Raw genomic sequence first — 22,829 nt, 5'->3', positions numbered from 1 at the left:
GGATCCCCTTTGGGTCAATTAGCGGCTCGAAGCACAAACATGCGGGGATTTTTGTTTGTTTGGTGGTTTTTGGTTGGTCGGTTGAGTTAGTTGTTTGTCTTTTGGTTTTAAATTTAAAAGCATATTCCCCCGCTTATGCTCTGGGTTGCTGATAGAGAAGCACGAACCCTCACCACTGCCTAGGAGGTAAAACCAGTCCCGGAGCCGTCGGCGCAGGACACCAGTGACTCCCTTCACTGCTGCCGCCCAGCAATCCCCTCTGGCCGGGTTTTCCTCCTGGAGCCGAGGGGTTTCCTCCGCCGGGCCGGCGATCGCCCAAGCAGAGGCTCTTCCGACGGCAAGGAAGAGCCGCCCCGCCGGCTCTAGGGAAGAGAAATGGGACAGCCTCAGCTCTCAGGGAGCGAGAAGAGGGACGGAGAGGAGAGGTTTAACCTCGGTTTGTAGTCCCTTCACCAAGTGAATCATCGAGCATGTCCCTTGATGGCAAGGTTTGCTCTCGCTAGGCGAAATAATTTCTAATAAATAGGGTTTTTTTGTTTTCCTTCCAGGGATTCATTGATCATCTACTCTTTGCTTTATTTGAAATGGCTTGACCCACAGAGTCGTATTTGATTTTGTTATATGGTGGAAAACCACTTTTAGGGAAGTCCATTCTGCTCCTAAGACGCACACACTCCTTTCCAGTAACTGCTCGGTTTTTTCCTTCTCCCGTGATGATTTCGGGATCCCCTGGGTACTCACACAGAGTACCCCCAGAGAGGCGGCTCCCAGAACATGGGCACCACGGCTTTGCCACCTTAGTAAAACGACAAAAAACAAGGGAATCTTTTAATGGTGCCTTGAGCTGTGCCAGTCCTCTGGCTAAGGACAGAGTACCCGGGACACTGACTATAGCAAAGACCATTCCAGGTACAGGCGTTTTAAGTGGAAGCAAGATTGTTAGGGGAATGAGGGACAATCACACACTTTTCCCTTCATTCGGTGCCTTTACCGGGAAATCTGAGCCAAGCAGAGTCGTCTTGGCTCTAAGCGGCATTAAGCAAAGCTTATAATTCATCCACCTGCTTTTCCTACTAGACCAGCAATCTCCACCATCCATCACTTCTTGGCAGAAGACTTGCACCCCCTTCACACAGCCTGGATGTGTGCTGTAAATGCTTGTGAAGAGATGAAGACGAGCACATTTGTCAAACGCTGTCCTCCTCTCCTCCGGACATCCCACCTTTCTCATCACCGCGGGGGGGAAAAAAATGAATAAAAAAGCCCTTACTACGTTTAGGTCCTTCTGAGAAAGTGTAGCACACTTCAGATGGCGCGAACTCGGTTACTCTGCTGAGTTCGAGGAAAGGACAAATGCCAAAGAGAAGCCGTATTTAAAGCACTTTATCGAGAACACATTTTCTACCTCCTCCACCCTGCTTTGTCGCTGCCAACACTCCAAGAGGATGAGGGTGAAAGACACGGGGCTTTTCGCCCTCTCATTCTCGGAGATAACACCCGTTTTACAGACTTGGCCATCCGTGATTTTTTTTCTCCTTTGTTTTCCGTTATAATTTATTCTGAAATTTAAGGAAGGAAATGGGAGGGTTATACCCCCTATGCCTCATCCCAGGCACCCGCCGGGTTGTTAGGGCTGCGCCTTTGTCGCGGGGTGGCGGCTCCCGGGCGGGGGCGCCTCCCGTCCTGGCCGGGGATGTCCTCCATCCTCGCCGGTCCTTGGCTGTGGAACAAAACACACTCACTTGCCGCAAAAAGTCAAGAAGAGATCTGGTTTTCGTAGATTTCTCTTTGCTTGGTTGCATTTATTTACCTAAATATCTGGTGGAAAAGTGGGAGGAAAAAAAAGCCCACTCCGCCTCAGTGAGCTTCCTCAATTCAGGGTTCTCCCCTCAGTGGAGAAAAACTGATTTTTGTGTCCTCAGGGCAAACAGCGGTGGCAGAGGCAAAGCTCCCTGTGGGACCGAGTCTGTGCAGCTTCTTCCCATGTAGGAGCTGTTCCAGCTGCTGCTTCAATCCCTTTACACACAGACACATACCCCCCAGACTTTGCAAACCCAGGCTGCCCCTGCACCTCGCCCAGTGTGCAGGGATAGACGGTGAAACAGGGAAGGACGCTGGCCTCGGAGTTCGGGCACAGTTCGTGGTTTTACCTTTTAACGGAGAAAGAGGAAAGGGACTTCACGTGATAACGGTAAAGCATAAAATGTTGCCTTAATATACCAGGGGCTTTCCCTACTCAGCTCACAGAGATCATAAGAGATCAAAGTCTTGACAAATGGAAGCATGATGTAATGCCCTGGCTCCATCAAAGACTTTATCCTGAAAATGATATCTTCGTCAGGGTCGCAGAAATTAGCAGCCTGATAGATGTGAGAGGAGTCAGATCTGCTCAGTTACATTGGGTGTAAATCCGAAGTAAGCCCTGACTTCAGGGCTTACTCCCATTACTGTATTTTCCATTTCCTTTCTTAACCAAGAAGTAGGCAAAGACGATCTGAAAATTTGGCTCATCTTCCTGCCCCCAGTCCTCTCATTAAATGAGTCAAGGTGTCCTTTATAGGTCGCCTTTAATCCACGGAGACAGAGGTAGGCAGAAAAGGTGAGGTTTGGCATTGTGGCTTTTAAGACTGGGTACCATTTTCTTCTTTGCTTAAAGAAATTCAGTACTTTCTTCCATTAATCTTTAGCAGGGAAAGCGTTCAGCCCGCACCTGTATAAACAACCCACATGGGGGGGGAAAAGTAAACCTATATCTCTTCTCCTGCCGTATTTTTATGTAGTTATATATATATATATATATATATATATATATATATATATATATATATGTATATATATATATATATATACGGATAATGCAGTCTAACTGGGGAGGAAGAGCAACCTCCAAGTCCAGCGTGCTGCCCTTTCACCGTGCAGCGTGTGGGACTCAGCCTGAGCATCAATCGTAGTGTCAAACCAAGTTCAAGAGATCCAGTTGCAAGATCAGCTGCCTGTATAGGTGGTTCAAGAAATGTCAAGTTTCACTTGGAAAGACTGCCATTAAACCCGGCTCTGATGTGGTTCTAGCCCCAGCGGGTGAAGTCGGGGTTTGCACAGCGTTAAGTGGCCTCAGGGAGCCCGCAAGGGCTGGCGGGGAGGGGAACAAAGCTCTGGGCCCAAAGGCGGCCGGCGGTGCCAGGAAAGCTGCGTGGCAGCAGCCGGGAAGCTTCCGCTCGGTCGGGAGAGAAATGGAAGGGAAAAACCGTGAACAGAAATTGCGGGACAAGATCTTTCCACCTGCTGTAGTCATTAAGTTTTTTTGTTTGTTTGTTTGTTTTTTTTAAGAACTGCATTTTTATTCTAGTTAATTATATCCAATCTGGGAAAGCCAGCACGGAACCAAACGCTAGCTCTTCATGTGAAAAAGGGAGGTTTTGGGGGAGGTGGAAGTGATACAAGTTGATGGCTTTTTAATTTTTTTTTTTATTTGTACCTCTGTTGAACTTGTATGTCAGCATGTCCATTGAAAGCGGGGTCCTCCATTCACTCCTGGATTCTATAATAAAAATTGAACTACGAATTTGTTTAAAAAACCTGCGAGCAGCTCGAAAAGCTGTCTCGTTTATTTTGCTCTGCGACAGAGAGGTGTGCACAGCCCATTTATTGGGTTTTGATTAATTGCTCTGAGGAGGGAGAAACCTTCGGACAAGTTATTGTCTTGAGCTTCACCCGAAACTGCGGACACTATCAAAAACCACAGTACGCACGTTCCCAGAGATTTTTGCATTGCTCCCACACACACCGCACACCCAGCCGCCGGTGCCGCGCCTCCTGCTGCCTCCGCCCGCCTCGGCGGGGGCACCGGGACCGCACAGCCGCTTCCCAAGCGGGGCAGGCAGGGGAAGAGTCCAGAGTGGCGCTGGGGCCCCGTCCTGCCGCAGCACTCGGCTGCACCGGAGTTCGTGCTGGGAAAATACGAACTGAGGTACACATCGTGTTTTCCCATCGTTCTGCATTATCCACCATGCGCAACCTGGTCCCTGAGCCAAAAAGGGAGGAAAGACAAGAGAAAGAATGAGTTTGGGTGGGCTGGGAGCAGAGTCCAAGGTCGCGCTTAGCCCTTGGACACAGGGAGCGGTGTGCTTCTCCTCGCGCAAGCACTGGCGGGACTAGCTCGAGGAGAGGAGAGGAGAGGAGAGGAGAGGAGAGGAGAGGAGAGGAGAGGAGAGGAGAGGAGAGGAGAGGAGAGGAGAGGAGAGGAGAGGAGAGGAGAGGAGAGGAGAGGAGAGGAGAGGAGAGGAGAGGAGAGGAGAGGAGAGGAGAGGAGAGGAGTCGGCCCAGCGGGAAAGGCGTGACGCCCGAGAGCACACATACGCGGAGACATCCCGCGTGTACCCCCACCCGTGTGTGTGTGCCCCCACACAGGGTCAGGGTCTGGCTCTGCGCACCAGCCCCGCCGCGGACCTCGGGCCAGCGGCAGAGGCACCGCCCCCGGCGCGGGGCTCAGCAGGGCCCGACCCCCGCCCTCCCCTCCGCCCGGCAGATGGTTCGCTCCGGGGACACCCGATATATAGCGCTGTCAAGGGGCGCATCCCCCCTCCGCGCCCCCCCGCGCCCCCTCCCCGGCACCGACTCTCCGCGGCGGGGCCGCCCCGCTCTGGGCCGACTCGGCTCGGCCGTCCGCCCCCGCCCGCCTGCCGCGCTGCCCGCCTTCCCGCCCGCCCGGGGCCATGTCCACGGGCTCCGCGAGCGAGGCGGAGGAGCTGCCCGAGATGGACCTGCGGGCGCTGCAGCTGGACTACCCGCCGCCGCCGGCCAAGCGCCAGCCCCGCGGCGAGCTCTATCCCTCGGGGGACAACTCGTCGGCGGCGGAGGAGGAGGAAGAGGAGGAAGAAGAGGAGGAAGAGGACGGCGAGGACAGCTGCGCGGCGGGGCCGGCGGGCAGCGGCTGCAAGAGGAAACGGGCGCGGAGCGGCGGCCCCGGGGGCAAGAAGGCGGCGTCGGGGCCGCGGGGACCGCCGCCCGAGGGGAAGCAGTCCCAGCGCAACGCGGCCAACGCGCGGGAGCGGGCGCGGATGCGGGTGCTGAGCAAGGCGTTCTCCCGGCTGAAGACGAGCCTGCCCTGGGTGCCGCCCGACACCAAGCTCTCCAAGCTGGACACGCTGCGCCTGGCGTCCAGCTACATCGCCCACCTCCGGCAGCTGCTGCAGGAGGACCGCTACGAGAACGGCTACGTCCATCCCGTGAACCTGGTAAGGCGCGGGGGGCGGGCGGGATGCGGCGAGGGGCACCCGCGGGGAGTCCCCGGGCAGGGCTCAGGGCAGCCCGCGGGGCCGGTGCCCAGGGCAGGGTGGCAGCGCTCAGGCCGTGCCCGCCCTGGAAGGAGCGGCCCCGCAAATCCCCGGTGGCCCTCGCACCGTGGGCGACTCCGGGGCCGCGCTTGGCCTTCGGCGGCGGTGGGTGTGTCAGTCCTGGGGAATCGGAATAGGGGACCCTAAAGATTACATTCCTCGGGCATTAGGCAGGTTTAGTGTCCGAAAAAGGTGCAGCTCGGTCAGCGGGCTGGCCTGCAGCACAAGCAGAGCATCATGAGTTCATCAGTGCAGAGCTAAACGCCCGATGCTTGTCACAGGGGTAAAACGTTTTCTTATATATAGCAGAATGGTTGTTTTGGAATAGTTAATACTCTTTTTATTTATTAAATGACTCAAAGAGTTTCAAAACAAGAGAAACGTTGCAATTTGGATGTGAACACTGTTGCTGACCACTACGTTAAATGCTCCTTCTGTGGAGTATTTAATTATAATGAAAAACGTAATGAAAATATTTGTTAGAGGAACTCAGCTCTCTCTGTGCTTCCCACAGGGACTAAAACATGATGACGTGTTTGCAACTGAATCAGAGTTAGACTTCTATCGGTAATAAAGCTCCAGTTTCATACAAGGATAACCTTTCTTTTAATATGAAATACCTTTTTTTTTTTTTTTTTTTTTTGCTTACAGACTTGGCCGTTTGTGGTTTCAGGAAGACCTGACTCTGACACCAAAGAAGTTTCTACCGCCAGCAGATTATGTGGAACTACTGCATAGTCAGACTAAATTGAGGATTTCTTGTTGTTGATTTTTTTTTAATGGGTTGGATATTTTTAAGAGCTGTGATTTATCAGCTCAGGACTAGAAGATGGGGCCAACCACCATCTCTAACAGTGTTAAATCTGCATCCCTCACCATTCTTTCCCCTTAGTGTTCTGAGGGCAGATTATTTAAAGCAGTAAAGAATGGAGGTGGTTGAAATTAGAGGTTTTATGAACTGACTGCAGCAGCTGAAGTCTAAGACTTGGCTTCATCATTCTTACCACTGCCTGAGGACCTGCTGTTCTGAGGCTTTTAAACTAATGGAAGAGGAATATAATGATATAGAATTAACAGCATGGACCAAAATACAATTCTACAAACTAACCCCAAAGTGTTATTTGTATTGTAAAGCAAAACAGTATTTTAAAGTAGTTTTGAAAGTCAGATAGATTTATAATATATTTTGATGGCTTTTGTATTCATGGGTCTGGTTTACTGCAACTATGCAATTGGTCATACTTTTGTGTTTTTTGGTCCCTTTGATCAGAGTTTTCTTAAAAATGTGTAAGTGGACACATTCTGCTATTACCCATTGGAATTAAAGTAATTCCTTTGGTTACATCTTGAAATGCCACATGTAAGAATGTGGGACTGTCCCTAGAAATGTGGTGGAGTTTCTGTGCCTTAATCTGGAAGGGAATTCTGCTTACTGTAAGGCCAGGGTGCATGTGTTGTAAAGAATGTGTTTGTATGATGCTGCAAAATAACAAGAATTCACAGTATTTTAAATATTTTTCCTGTACCGTTATGCTTATCATTGAGAAATTTACTCTCAAATGAGTTAGTGTGTCATTTCCTTACAGATTCAAACATTGTAATAAAAGAGGAAGCCATCAAATAAGTTGCAAATGTAAATAACTCTATTTTTTTATAAATGACATTAAAATCTTGGTTACAATGACTTACTGGTACTGTGGTGGTGTGTGGCTGCATCCATATGTAAGTGTCTTTGTAATGCATGTTCCTGAAATCCGCTTTTGTAAACACAGTTATCTTCCCCATCACTTGAGGCCAGATACATCCCCAGCAACTGTTTCAGATAAGAACACTTTCTCCCCAGACAACTCATTCAAGGTGCACTACTATATCAATCAGCAGGGATGGCCAAGTTTTAACAACTTACAGCATGCTCTGTAGTATTCTTTTCTGTGAAGCAGAAGAACAAATAAACACAGATTAAGAAATTAATTTAGTTTAGTGTAATAGCTCATTTTGCTGTTCTTTGGCATTTCTATCTGCAATGTGTTTTGCTTTTATCTGTATTTTTGCAGTGGGAAAATCAGATGAGTTTTCCTAGTTGAGAACAGAATTTTTCTGTTTTAAGATTAAAAATCCTGAGATAAGATTTTTTCTTTCCAAAATATTTTATCAGCAATTTACTCACATTAAGGGAGAAAATTAAATTGCTTTAGAGAATAAAAAGCCACCTCTTCCTAATATAAGCAGTAAGGAGCAAGAAACATTTATTTAACAAGAAACAGTTTAACCTAATTTGTTATCAGGTCACCCTATATTGTCAGGTCATCCTCTGTCATGGATTTGTGTTTTGAAATACTGCATAGAAGACCAAATCTGACTATTGGTGGAGTCCTGCAAGTAGGCAGACTGCAGAAAATTGGTTTTCTTCTCGTGAAATAATCCAGAGACACTGCAAAATTAAATGAAAGCATGGTCCAGGATCTGCTGAAAGTGCTGCTTTTAGTGATTTTGGGGCAAGAGGTACAGAGACCATAATATAATTTAACTTCCATTTTTTTTTCCAGAGAAAGTCTGTGAAGGAAGAGGGCTATCCTAATTTGCAGTTTATGTAGGCTGAGGTGGGATTCCACCTCACTTCCTCTCGGAAGCTTTATAAAAAGAAAACGTAAACAATGAAGCAAAAGCAAAGGACTTTTAGGAAGGCATAAGGTAAGAGAAAACACAACCAATGTTTATCTGAACCCTAAAAAAGGATTATTCAGCAGTTTAACTAAGGTACTACTTGAGATAATCTCAGTTGTGATACTTGGCTGTTTTTGGCCTTGATCCCAGCTGTAATTGGTTAATGACTCTAGGAGATCAGAAAAACAAGGAAAGCTGGAGAAATTTAAATAGCATAGAAAGGTCTGTCACAGTATAGAAAGGTCTGTGCAGAGTGATGGAAAAAAATATTCAGTGTATATTCCCAAATATGAAGTGGTTATATTAAGTAAATACAGTAGATCAAAACTGGGAGTGAGGAGTGTGACATGAAGAAAAACCTAAGATTACTTTCACCCATGCACCATACTGCATGCTTTCAAGTACATTTTTTCTTTATGGTTGCACAATAAATAGAAGTAGTTTCTTTGTAAACTAATGAATTCACTCACAGCATTTGTTACAGTAACAGACACATCCATATGGTGGTGTCCCAACAGACTGTCAGTGGTTTTAGAACAGAATTAAACAGTGGCCATTTCAAATCAAAATCTGGAGAGAAAATGACAGCTTTTAGATACTGAACAAGACTCAGTTTTTTCTTTTACATACCTCTATACAGAGATATATGTATTTGTGTATACTTATTTCTCTTAATACAGCAATTAGGGATGTTTAGATTTCTCCAGTAAGGATCTGATATTTCAAATAATTAATTTTAATCCTTAGGTTGATAAATATTGTTTTTAAAAAGTAAATTAATCTTCTTCTCTGCCAGTGAGATCCATTATATGATTAGGAAAAAGATCAGGTCATTGAACAGGTTGCCTGTGGGTTTGTCCTGAGATGAAGACTGCTGTCTTTCCAGGGATATGCCAGGTAGGCCAAATATTCTGGCATTCCTCACCTATAAAGACACACCAAAAATATATGCATGCAGTTTTGAAACATTTTTTTAAACTCAGATAAAAATCAGGTCACATCTTTACATGAATGAGGTGAACAAAACATTCTAAAATGCTATTTTTGAGCATTAAGAAATTCCACTGAAAGATAATAAAAGTCCTTCTCTTTAATTACATTTTTGACAACCTGAGATAGTAAATTAATTTCATTTGTAAAGTCTGACTGTTTGGTTTGTCTGGATAATTACAAAGGTGTGTGGAAGGGAGACTTAAAATGATAAACTACCTCACATAGCTAGAGTTCATGAGCACAGAAGGTAAGAACTAGATACATTTTTATTAGACTTGACAAGTATATGCCTGATGATTTTGAGTTATATTAATGTTCCTTGCACAAGGTAAAAGATGAACCCTTCTTGATCCCATGAAGTTATGCAGAATTTGCTGAAGCTCTTTTACAAATAAAGTGCCAAATTAGCTGCAACTGATATTCAGCCAAAACCTGCTTCATGTGAAATCTGACTGGCTGATTATCTGCACTGACTTCTGGGGAAAACAATCCATACATAAAGAGGAACACTTGCCTCCCAACAATATTTTTATGATTTTAGATTAATATAAATGTTGTGTGGTACTTTGTTTTGTGTCTATTCTGTGTGGGAATCTGATGGAGCAGATCGTTAGCCATCATTAGCTTTTCCTTTCCAATGCATGTGTTTGCTTACACAAGGGAAGTATGTCTCTCATATTGATAATGTCAACACTTCTGAGCAAAATAAACATAGTTTGCACATAAAAATACCTAAGCCATAATTTTCCCCTCTTAGTATCTTTATACATGTTCTATTTAAAGAACTCTCGAATACACTAAGGATTCAGAGTAAAAATTTGACTTTTTTTTTTTGGCTAAGAGAAGGTGACTATGTACAGTACAGTTGCCATAGGGGTCTCCCAAGTGAAAGAGGAAGTTGAATAAATTATTTTAAGATCTCAGTAAGTATCTGAAAGTAGCTGTGTATTTTTATTGACTCTAAAAGGACTCTAAGAGTACCAACTGCATGAGTCAGTTAAATATCAAACGTGTTAGTTAAATATCTAATGTTGGGAGGGATATAGGCAGGTTTAACTTTATATGAGCCAAAGAAGCTAAAAGAAGGAAGAAGGGGGATTTAGAGCCACCCAACAATACAAGCCTATAGTAACCTTTTAAGCAAATAATACATACATTATTTGGATGAAATAACATGGAACACTGTTCATTCTACTGAGCAGTAGTCAGTTCTCCACAAATAATTAATTCAATGTAATAGTGAATTTGCACTTGGTATGGCACGGCAGGTTCTCACCAAGACTTGTTTCAGTTATACCTAAGACTGACATTCCACCTGTGGACAGAGGTGCAAAACACTCCAGCTGAAAGATGTATACACAGGTATTTTCTTCAGTGCACAGAGGACAAATGCTGAGCTGTCTAAATATCTACATCCATATTTTTATTATACTCTGACAAGAGGGCTTAGGGATGAGTTGCTGCATTATGCAGAAACTTGTGCTATCACAGTGCAGGCTGATTAGGATTCAGGTACTAAGAAGGAATGGGTCTCAGTATTTTCCTTGGCTCTGAAAAATGTGTAAATGCAACTTAGTAAAAAATAACTAAAAATGCCTTAGTTACAATGCAGTATGTGAGAATCTTACTAGAGTTAAAATTCCTACAAAAGTTAAGATAGCTGAAAAGATGAATATAGTTAGCTATCCAACAAGTCAAGCAAAACTGAGAACTTGTGGCTGATACAAAGCTGAGGAATTGCTCCTGTAGTGCTTGGGTTCTGACAGTCTGGGAGGATCTGGGACTAGAAATACTGGTGACACTCAGAAGAACTGTAACTTACCTTGATGTGACTGGAACTGAACAAGAGAAGGAAATCACTCGATCTTTTCATTGCGGTGAAACTGTTAAAAAGAATTCACATTATCAGGGTTAAAAATAATTCAGACTATGACAAGAAAAGCTCCTTATGACAACAAAGCAGGCAGAGTTGTGAGTCAGAATAATTACAAAAACATAACCCAAATCCAAGCAAGCAGTCTGCTCAGCATTTGGGAAAAAAAGTCACGACAATAGCAAAGGATTGCATCACTTTGTAAGTGCTTATGAAGGCCTTTGTAGTAAGCACAGCACACATGAAGGGCATGGAAAACAGCACTATCTTATAGGAATTTTCACAGAAACAACAAGAACGAGATCAATGGATGGTAATCCAAAAAATTAATGGATTACTTTTTAATTTTAATTCCAAGCTGCTGTGATGGCTGAAGCTACATAATTAGGAGCTTAAATCCCATAGTCAGTAAAAGAAAAGCAGTAAATGTAGGCATGACTATTCATAGAAAATTTGGATTGAAGCAGCACAAACAATTACTGTATTCTTTGAATTTTGTCCCCTTCAAATGGGAAAACAAGCCAAAACAAAACAAAACCGAAAACAAACAAACAAAAAACCCACAAAAAACCGACAAAAACCAACCAAACAAAAAGATACATTGCTATGTACTAGGAAGTCCTGAAAATGCATTATATTCCTGTGTGACATTTTCATGCTATATATGCATATGCTTGAGACTTGTAAGGCCTATTAGGACAGCTCTATGTAACTCTGGAGGTTATAAAAGGTCACCCTGTGTTTGCAGGAAGACCTCTTGGGTGCTCAAACCCCAGAACCACAATTAAATTTCAACACAGGAAAAACACACATCACATTCATTTCAGTTATGCCCAATTCTTGCCCTTTTCATAGGGAAAGGAGCAAAAGTTGTGGTGTTTGGGGAAGGATTGAGTAAACAGCATTTTGACATGAGAAAAAGAGGGGAAAGAAAACAGAGAAAATGTAACCCTTTTCTATAGGATCCCTGGATTAAAACTAAATTGCCAGATTGGTGCAGTTCTGTTCACAGGAGTAACTGGAGACAGAACCTAACCAACCAAAACGTACAAGTAGGCCATTATAAGGAACCACTCCTCAAGAGTAAATTTGTCTTCATCCACAAGAAATGAAGTGTCAGGTGGAGGTACATGGATATAAATGTACGGAATTCAGCTATCTGTAGAGATAGCTGGGTTAAAAGTTTAGTGTTTAACAGCATGAAAGTGATGTTATGAAGAATGAAAACTGAAAAACTCTCTTGAGCAACGGCTCTGAGGTGTCGTATCCTGGCTAAGGTGTGGCTATGTGTCATGCAAAGAATCACACAGAATTCCTGAAATAAGATACTCACATATGCATAACATGATTTGTACTGAAACCTACACTAAACCTGCCTTGTGGAGATGTCACAAGTTAAAAAGAAATGGTGTCCGGAAGCACTCCTGAGTATTGCAGCGTCAGTGTCTATGCTGTTGGAGTTTTTGCTGGATGGTTTGTGGGTTTGGTATGGGACATGTGCTGTTCTCCCAGGCACTGCCAAGACATAGTTTGGAAGTCAGTAGTGGACAGGGATCATTCACAATATACAGTTGAAAACATAGTATTCTGGAGATTGAGAGTGCACAGTCATAATCAGCATGCACACAAACTAGCCCTGGACAGGTGACCTCAAAGCCAGAGGACAGTCTTCACAGATCAGCCCTTCATGCTTAGACACAACCTCTGAATTTTAAGTGAAGTCCAGTTCACAGAACCTCCTGTGCTTTATATTTGGTTATATTTTGGTTTATATTTTTCTCTGTTTTAGATTCTGGGCAGGGAAGAACATGCATCTTTTCATTCTTATGTATCTATCACCAAGAAATCTCACATCTGTTACAGAACATTGGAACAAAATGAATGAAAATCCTGACATTACACTGTAGGTCCTACTGCTGAAGCTGAATAGAATTCTTAGGTTTATAAAATTTCCCTAAGAACATTGAGTGCAATTACTAACTGCCCACTGCCATGTTCACTACTAAACTGTATCCCTCAGTGCCACATCTATATGTTTTTTGAAGACTTCCAGAGATGGTGACTCCATCACTTCCCTGAGCAAAATAGGTCGGTGATTTAAATTTTATGGCCAGTTTCCTTGTAATATACGCCCTAGTGTGCAAGACAGTAGCAAGTCTAGCAGCAGATCTTTTTTTTAATGACTGTAATTTAACACTAAAATGTCATTGTATGTGACGCATCAAAGCAGTATAATCATCCATATTTCCTCTTCCAGGTTTTCAGTATGTGTCTCAAGTACTAAATATTAAATAAACCCTTTTATTTTTTTTCACTTCTTAGATGTGCCTTCACACTGACATTAGTGCAAAGCCAAAAAAGCTCTTTTTTTTTTCCTTCAACATTTAAGACAGAATAGACAAATTATAATTCACAGAATTTTTCTAACAGCAGCCGCTTTGGATACCTACGGACACAAGAAAGACACATTTCCCCAAACTCTGGTAATCCCACAAAAGTGTCCCTCTGAATGATGGTGGGGAGACAGCATCTCTGGCTGGCACAAGTGTTTCCTTTCTGTCATCCAGACATGTGCCTAGCTCTCTTGCGAGGTGACTCCTGGAGAACTGGCAGCTGACTGGGAGACATGAGAAAGAGGGGAAAAAAAATTTAAAAATCAGGTGAAACAAAGAACAAAACTGGTTTGTGAAGAGCCTGCAGATACGGCCGAAAGGGTTATGACGGGTTTGGAAAAATCTCGGGGTAGGATGAACATACCCACCAGTTCAAAAAAATATTTAAATACAGAAAGGACTAGTGGGTGGTTACCTAATTACGCCACCTTAGAGTAATAGAATAATTAAGATTGGAAAAGACCTCTAATATCACCAGGTCCAACCGTCAGACTGTGAGCTTGTCCGCTCACCCCTAAAGCATTACTTTAATAAAGGAGTATCAGCATCGAATACGTGGAGCCCTCTGCCCTTGGCGCAGAGCGGGCACCTCTTTTCTTGGCACCGGGCAGCACCCGCCTTATTTTGAAGCGTCACACCGCTGCCTCCCGGCCTGCCGGCCTGCCGGACTGCGCTCCGCTCCGCTCCGCTCCTCTCCGGGCCGGGCCGGGCCGGGCCGGGCCGCTGCCGCCCCCTTGCTCCTGCAGCGGGAACCCAGCGGCACCGCCCGCCCCCGGCTGGATCCGATCGGCCCCTCAGGCGGGGCACGGGCGCCACCCGGTGGCTCTCTGCGTGCAGAACCTTTTCCTGATATCCAGCCTCAACCTCCCGCTGACTCAGCCTCAGGCCTCTCCCTCGGGTCCTGTCACTGTCACCGCAGAGCAGAGCGCAGCACCTGCCCCTCCTCTTGCCCTCATCAGGGAGCTGTAGCTGTCGTGAGGTCTCCCCTCAGTCTCCTCCAGGCTGGATAGACCAAGTGACCTCAGCCGCTCCATGTGTACCTTCCCCTCAAGGTCCTGCACCACCCTCGTTGCCCTCCTTTGATAGTTTAATGTATTTTTTATATTGAGGAGCCCAGAACTGCCCCCAGCACTGGAGGTGAGGCTGCCCCAGCTCAGAGCAGAGCAGGACAATCCCTTCCCTTGCCCCTCTGTGATGCTGTGCCTGATGTCCCCCAGGACAGGGCTGGCCCTCCTGGCTGCCAGGGCACTGCTGGATCATGTCCAACTTGCCATGGACCAGGACCCCCAGGTCCCTTTCCATGGTGCTGCTCTCCATCATCTCATTCCCCAGTCTGTTTGTACACCCAGGGATGCACCACCCCAGATGCAGAATCCAGAACTTTCCCATGTTGAACTTCATATGGCTGGTGATTGCTCAGGGCACTAGGAATGAATGATGTGAGGATGAGCATCAAGAATGGCAGTAGGAATGGTGTTAAGGGCCTTGGTACCAGCCATGGCTCCTTCAATAAGGCCTAAGGAGCCTCCTGCGGGGAGGTCTGTGTGTGTATGGGCTGCCTACAGCTCCAGTGGGCCCCTGAACTCCCTGAACGTCCCTGGCACTCCAATTCCCTGTCAACATGGTCAAGAAGAAACACAGGAACAGGAAGCAGGCACAAAAGTGGTGTATGCATGGCTCCATGTAGTGTGGCAGCAACTGCACCTTACCCAGAACAAAATAAAAGCATTAAAAGAAGATGGGAGGGAGAGGAGCCTCCCAGGATGCAGGGTCCCACCTGCACCTGCAGGCCTGCCCAGACCAGCGTGGCTCACTCCTGGCCAGTTTATAGCTACAGAACAGTCTTTGCCCCAGCAGATTTTGTGTTTCCCCCACCAGGGCTGGGACGTCTTGTGGTGAAGGACACTGGGGACACTCTACCACCTGCTCATGGTGTGATTGCCTCCGCTGAGGCATTGCCTACTTACACTGGCCATTTTATTTGGTAAGTAATGACAGCCTGTCATCCTGAATTAAAGGGTCAATATGGAAAAGGACAGCTACATCTTGTGCTCAGAATGAGAGACAGGGAGTGTTCTCATTTACTGGGCTATGGAATAATATTGAACTTTTCATTTCTCTGTGCCGTGTTTGCCTGATGGTGATCAGTTATGTCTTGGGCTCCAAAAACAATACAGAACTTCTAGGAGTAAATAAAAAAAGTAAAAGAAATGACAATATTGGGTTAGTATGACTCTTTTTATATAACTAGAAAGTAACAAATGCCTGATTATAGAAATCTTAGTACGACAATCTGTACTGATGTTTTCATAGACTGAGTGGTCCTTTTAATTCATCTCTCCCTCATTTTTTTGCTTCAGGTATGAGGGAAAGAGATTTTTCTGTAGCTCCAGTACAAGAGGCCTACTTGAATCAAGCCCTTTGCATAACCTTCTGAACTTTTAAATTAAATAAACACAGTGTTATGCATTCATTTCTGAATACTGGGTTTATAACTGAAGTACTGAGGGAGGAAAAGTGAAGCTGACCAGATTTCAGACATTCAAAGCATCAAGTGAGGAATAATTTCTCAAAGTCAACTCTGAAAAACTGGGATCAGGACAACAGTGATGAGATAGAAGTAGTAATGCAGGGAATGTGCCTGGGGTGGGAGGGACAGGAGTGAAGCTCAGTCTTGCACTGTGCACCATAGCTGTTTTCATCTGTTTGCCAAGGCAATAGGACCAAACCTCATACATTCCCAAAGACCTGAAGCTGGCAAATTTCCAACAGCGGCTAGAATTGTGGATGTTCAAGACACTTCGTATTTCTTCCCTTTATTGCCTTAAACTCAGGAATGAAAGAAATAAAACTTGTCCCATTGCTTCTTATCTGGTCTGATAGCTCCTCATCCTTGCACAAGAATTAAAGAAATAAAACATCTTCCTATTACAACTTAACCTGCTTATATTAGGTAGCGGCTTCAGTCTTATCTCTCCAAATACACAAGAAGGCATGCAGCCTGAACAAAGAGGACAATATCTGTGTCAGATGAAGAAAAAATACAGAAGGGTTTTCTTCCTCTTGTATCCATACAGAGATTCAACAGAGAACTACTGATTCCAGTTAGGAAAATCTACCACTATCAGTACCACCCAGTAGGAATAGCAGAGATGGCACTATGATGATTTACTGTGTCCCTGTGTTCTTATTAAGCAGCCATTCCAGAAATTTGAGCTGTCTCCTTGTACCTTCACCTTTTCACTTCGACTCTCAGCTGATAAGCTAAAATCCATATTGACTGGAAAATGTAGTAATGAAATACTGACTTGGGTGAAAATGTTGACATCAGCGGAGTAAGACTCATTCTAAGAATTTAGAACATTCAGATTTTATCTCCTTCTGCTCTCCTAGTTTATGTTAGGACCAGTGATCCAGCATGAAAAAAAAAATTACTCATGTGGAAAAAAAAGTCATTTTAGTACATCACAAAAAAATTGTTCAGTTCCTGAAGTAGAGCACTTCTACCTCCTTAACCTGTATTTCTTGAAAATTTTAACAACTAAGCATCTTTAAGGAGAACCTATTCATCAGTCAGCCTGAACTTGCATTGCTTGAAGTCAACCTCTACCCTCTTAAGAATGTATCCGTGATGGTGGAGACCTGTGTTCTGGACAAAAGAAATCCTATAAACCCTTACTATTTGAATAGTGCTCCAATGTTCCTTGCACACTGAGAGCACAGATAAAATACAGATGAGATGTGATGACTGCTTCTCTGATTTGTTTTGGTTTACCTTATGATTTTCTGACACTGCTTCCCCAAGCATGAAGTAGAACAGCTTCATTATCAAGCTCCTTCCATCTTGCCACAGAGGATAAGATTTTCTTTCGCACTGAAAATAGTCTTCCAAACATGGGAAATTTGTCCAGACAGAGTTTCAGATTTTATCTATAGGCAATAGATTTGGACTAAAGATCTCGACAGTCTCAGACCTTAACAGACTGTAAAGATAGGGTAGTAGGACCCTTTAGGCAGCCAACTTTGTGTAGTCTATGAAAGAGCTGAAAAGCTGGGTTGTCCTGTCTGGAAGGTGAATCAGGATGTACAAAACCCTCTTCTCTCATCTGCCTCCTTAGATCTTGTTCACCTCGGTCTGCTGATAACTTAGATGTCTGAGAAAATGTGGAATTGTTTTCTTTCCATTTTTCTTTGGTGGTTTCTTGGGGATAGAACAAGGAGACTAACCTTCACCTTGGAAAGGGACAGCGTATACTGCTTTCAAATCAGTGTATCACTGCAGAGTCCTACATCTCTAACCCACAGCTCCTCCAAGTTCCAGTCTCTCCATCTCTGTTCTGTTACCATATAAAATGGACCTCAGGGTAAAAACACATTTTGTCCCAGAGTAAATTTTTATAATTTAGGATGCCAGCTAAACACAGCAGTGATTGTTTATATATGTTGGTATTTAAGTTTGCTTGAAGCAGCCATTCTGCCACTGTAATAAATCCCATGGTAGGATTAAATACTCATTTGAATATTGTAAGTTTATTATTTCAAGTTTTATTCTAAGAAAGCAAGAAAAGGCCAAGAAAATCTTCAAATATGATATTCAAAATATAAACTGTGGGATCTCAGCTGGGTTCTTCAAGAGTAGATCATTCTAAAACTGTGACTGCTGAAAGTGTCTTGGACCTGGTAGATTTCAGAATATAAGCCTGTACCAGTGCATAACCAAAGTGATAAAACAATTAAAATAAATTATTATTACAGAATATTTCAGAAACCTTTGTGCTTCTGATTATGTATTTCCCAGTCAAGTCAGTAAGAATTTTTCAAAACCCCAAAAGCTGTCACTGAAATTTTTATGCTTCTGTGAAAATTCCAAATTTACAATATGGTTTACCTATTTCCAGTAAAGTGACACCAAGCAACAAATTCACTTTAAAAACTATAGAGAATATGCCCACCTTCCAATTTTAGGTGCACAATTTAGATAGCAGCTAAGATCATTTGCAGAAAAACTGAAGCCCTTCTGACCTACTTTTAATGATTTATCACAGTTTCCTACCTAATATAAGTATATATCTGGGATGCCAATATTTAAATAAATGCCTTCAAGGTCTGAAGCAGTGATACTGCCCAGCTCAACAGCTCCAAAATGTGGTAGCATGAAGGACCTCACTCAGATGGTAGACAATACCGTGTGCCTAGAGTCTGAGATCTGGACATCCCAGAACCACACAGAGGTGTGAGATCCAGCTTCCATCTGGCTCCCTGGGGCAATGGGAGGAAAGGATGAATTAACAAGCTTTTCCTTAGAGTCAAAAGGTGACACTCAGAGGAATTGCCTACCAGCAACTCCAAATAGTTGATGTGTCAGGCATATGGGCCTGCATGAGCACATGTAGACAAATGTGCTGAAATCAAACCACACTAGAGTCATTATGCACTTGTCTGCCCTTTTTAAGCATAACAATAACTTTTTAACTTTTTTTTTCACATTCATTTAAACCTAGAGCAATCCTTTATGTCCAGCAGTTACTATTTATGTCAAAGGGCACTTAATGGGAAGGCATTTTTCTGAGAAGATTGAATTTGTGATGACAGGAAAAAAAATTATATTTCAAGAGAATGCATTTAGGTTGTGTGGGAAAAAATGGTACAACCAGCCTGTGAAATTTAACTGGACATTAAAGTAATTTGCCCAGGCAATCATTTGTTCTTATTTCATGTGTTTGGAAAAATTCAAACAAAGAAAGGGATTATAATGTGCTCTTTGTAAGGGGCTAGTTCTGAACATTTCGTTGTTCATATCTGTCATATTATAAAACCTAAGGTAATAAAAGCCACTTTGCTCAGTTAGGCTAAATAATGCAACTCACTCAGTTCACACTTGATGGTTTGATGTAATGTTTTTCTGCCTGAATTCATTCCAGTAACAGTTTTACACCACTGCACACTACAACTTGCTTAATTTTTGACTCTTATTCAAGAGCACTTACTTTAGAGTTTTAAAATACAAGCTGATACTACTCGTCATGCAGGAGGAATAAAGCAAAACCCAACAGACCCAGATAAAAACTCCCAAAGCAAATTTTAACAAAATTACTTATTCAAAGCAGCACATTTTTCAAAATAGGTACTCAAAATGCTGGGGTTAGAAATTATTAGTGTCTGCACATATCAGCAAAACACACTGAATCCCACTGTACAATGTTCTGTTTCAATATACTACACTCAACTGCCAGTTTGAACCAGTTTTCATCCTTTTTATCTGACCCATAGACTTAGTAAAACATAATAATATACTAAGACATATTTTTTTATTTTTTCCAGAAAAGGCATATGTCCAAACATTTTACCTCTCTATTTGACATATATGAAAGAATATTTTACATATATATTACACAAAAGTAAAAAAAAATAAATAAATAAAAGATCAAGGTAGATAAACTGTTCAGCTATCCAGAGATTAGTATCTGTGAGAATCTGGCTTTTCAAATGTTCAAAGGCATAAAAAAATTCCTTTGTTTGCACATTCCAGGTCTTAATCCATAGTCAGACAACTAGATTTATTTTCCTACAGCTTCCAGCCTCTTATAAAGCAACTTTAAGAGCAAAAGACTATGAGTTACAGAAATTTAAAAGCCAAGGGTTGATGGGTTTTCTTTATTTTGTTATGCCTATAATACTGTTCTGATGCCTGAGCTTTCAGTTCATTTGATGAATTATTGTTATAGCAATTTAGGATTTTCAGAACTCCTGCTAATGTGCATCAAAATCCACCATGAGGGAGTAGGATGCAATTTTATCCATACTGTCTTTGCTAGAAATGTCAATGACCTTTAATTCTTATAGTGTCTTCAGAGAGCAGAATGTGCCAGACTCTTGTAGCCAATGGTGAAGTTAAGATGGAAAATATGCTGTTGTAGTTGGAGAAAAAAGTTTTTGCAGCCAAATATCTGTGCATTTTGTATCACTTTAGAGTGTGTCAATGCTTGAACAATTACTTTTACTATACATTCTCACATTTCATTATATGTCTGCTTGCAGTTTCTATTTTTTACCTCAGCTATCTTAAGAAACTGCTGACAATTTTGCTTTACATCTGTAAACATCTTTCCTTTTAAAATTAGTTTAAACTCAGGGAAGAGGAAAATCTCAAAGGGCAGATCAATGTCACTCTCCAGGCTCATGGGTAAATACTATCTACCTAGTCTGTAATTAGACTGGGTCTGAGTTTTGCTTCAGCTTCGTTCACCTTTAAACAGTTTGCACTGACAAAAAACACATTAACATCTCTCCTCTGACTGCATGAATTATAAGGTCCAGTTCCATTTCCAAGAGATTAGTCTAACTCAAGCCTATATTCCAGAGAAGAATTGGTCCTCATCTCACTGTAGCAAGAATCTACCACTACCTGTTACAATTGCTGCAGTAGCTATTTAAAAATATGTGCAATTTGCCAAGTCATCCATCCCTGGCTTTTGGGTTTATCTTTTCTGTATAGATATTTTTTTCTTTTTTTTTCTTTTTTTTTTTTTCCCTGACCAGACTTCTTCTTCATCAACCTCTATATGATCTCCAGGAACTTTCTAGTATGGAAAAATTGGTTGAAAGGAGGGAAGCAGAGGTTGAAATTATGTTTTTATTTTTACTGCTCCTAGGGTGCACGGAAGAAGTACCTAAGCCTCTTCTACTTTCCCAGCTATTTTACTAATCCTCAGCCCACTTACCCTCAGGCACTGATCCCCAGAGCCCCCTGTGGTCTGCCAGGAATAACAAACACAAATTTGATGCTGATCTATCTTCCACCTCTTTCTTCTGCTCTCTTCAGTAGGTATAAATCCCAGTCATACAATCACACAATTCAGGAGAAGCTGCCGCAGTGACCAGTTGCCCTCATCACCATCAAATCTTTGATTTGGATCTGTCCTTAGGGAGATACTTAATGCCTGTTTGGGTGAGGAAGAGATATTACCATTTGTTGTTTTGTTTTTCTTTTAGCAATAAAAAAGGACTGTTTTCTTTTAGCAATAAAAAAGAAGTGTTATGACCAGTTTTTGACTGCGTAGATGTAGAAAAACAGGATAAGGTTCCTTCCAAGTAGTGAGCAGAGAATATAAATTCCTTCCTTCCTCCCTCCCTTCCTTCCTTCTTTCCTCCTCCCCCCGTCCCTCCTTCCCTTCTTCCCTTCCTCTTGTTTCCATTTCCCTTGAAGAAAGCTAATGCTTTTCAGGTTAATACTCAAATAATTTTCATATGTTCTGACTTTGCTATAACTGCTGTAAAAGTCAACAATACCAACTTGAAATGGATCTCTGTGTCTGCCAGTTTCTGATTGGCACTCCTCGAAAGAGAAAATAAATGTTTCTGTACTACTACTGCAAGAGTGGCATGTATATAAGTGATAGTAATTAATGGGGCAACTCCATATCCTTACTGCTCTAGCAAATCTATGCCTTTCATTCCCTCTTGGCTGTTAGAAACAAAAAAATTATCAATATCTATGGGCACATTGAAGAACATGGATATTGTTTAAGCTTGGAGGGAAATAAAACTGTCCCTGGATTTTTGTATATGAAGGACAATAGACTTTAAAATAACAAAAATGGATTCTAAATATGCAGATGTAAGCTAAAGAGAACCAAGGCAAAAAAAAAAAATAATACTACAATTCTTTTTCCATATAGGCTTTATCTATACCATGTAGAGAGATCTCTTGGTGAAGGGCTGAGTTTTATCAAATGAAGCCAGAGGTAGACTGTCTCACTCTTCAGGAAATTTTCAGTCTCTTTCAATCTTTTCTTAGGGACATTTTGCTCTGAGTTTTGTGCACTGAGCTCATTTAACTTGCCTAGTTCCTAAACAGATCTATTAGCAAACTCAAAGACTTGAAACTATGAGAGAACAAGCAGCATAATGAGATAACAAATTATTTGTAAAGTGCTAGTTAGTGCCTGTTTCATAAGGTTAGTGCCTGTGGTCCTCTGAGTAGAGCACAGTAACTGCAATAAACAGGGTATGGATGGAGTGATTTTGTTCTCAGTTCATAAGAATCAACTCATTTTAATTTTGAATAAAGCCCAACACTTCCGAATTACCATAAATGCAGAGAATAAGAAGATATTAAATCCATTTCTAAAATATACAACACAAAGAAAGGGTGGAGACAAAGCTCCTCTGTTTTAATGGTTTGTGTTGCAAAATGAAACTATCAGAACAAAAATCCATACTGATAATCAAAATTGAACATATATGTGAAAGGCAAAATTCATTTTAAGACTAGCTTTTGAATTGACATAAAAATTGATGATGGTAGGATATGTGGGATTTGTTCCCATCTATCACTAATCCATAGCATTGCAAAGAATTGAAAAGCCTACTTTAAGGTGGTAGACACAGAGTGACTTATTCAAACTTCTTGCTTTCACTTAAATTACATTCCGACATGTAAGCAATGAGACTTCTCTCTGTTTTCCCCTCTAACCACAGCCTATGTGTAAAACCAGGTAGCAGAAATTTTAGCCCACATCTCTATTAAATTGGGTAATGACTATTCACCATGCAGTTTTTGGCAAGTACAGA

At 42.6% G+C, this 22,829-nt stretch overlaps 1 protein-coding gene across 1 annotated transcript; it reads left to right on the top strand.

Moving 5' to 3' along the window:
• The first annotated feature begins 4,712 nt into the window (after positions 1–4,712).
• Positions 4,713–6,294, top strand: MSC (musculin). Its single transcript, XM_062502414.1, has 2 exons — positions 4,713–5,234; positions 5,985–6,294. Exons 1-2 carry the CDS (start codon positions 4,713–4,715, stop codon positions 6,069–6,071), a joined length of 609 nt encoding a protein of 202 aa, XP_062358398.1. The 3' UTR covers positions 6,072–6,294.
• Positions 6,295–22,829: the final 16,535 nt, after the last annotated feature.

The sequence above is a fragment of the Cinclus cinclus genome, chromosome 1, assembly GCF_963662255.1.
Source record: "Cinclus cinclus chromosome 1, bCinCin1.1, whole genome shotgun sequence".
Classification (NCBI taxonomy): Eukaryota; Metazoa; Chordata; class Aves; order Passeriformes; family Cinclidae; genus Cinclus; species Cinclus cinclus.
Note: the sequence above shows the minus strand (reverse complement) of the source record. Positions and strands in the feature narration are given on the sequence as shown.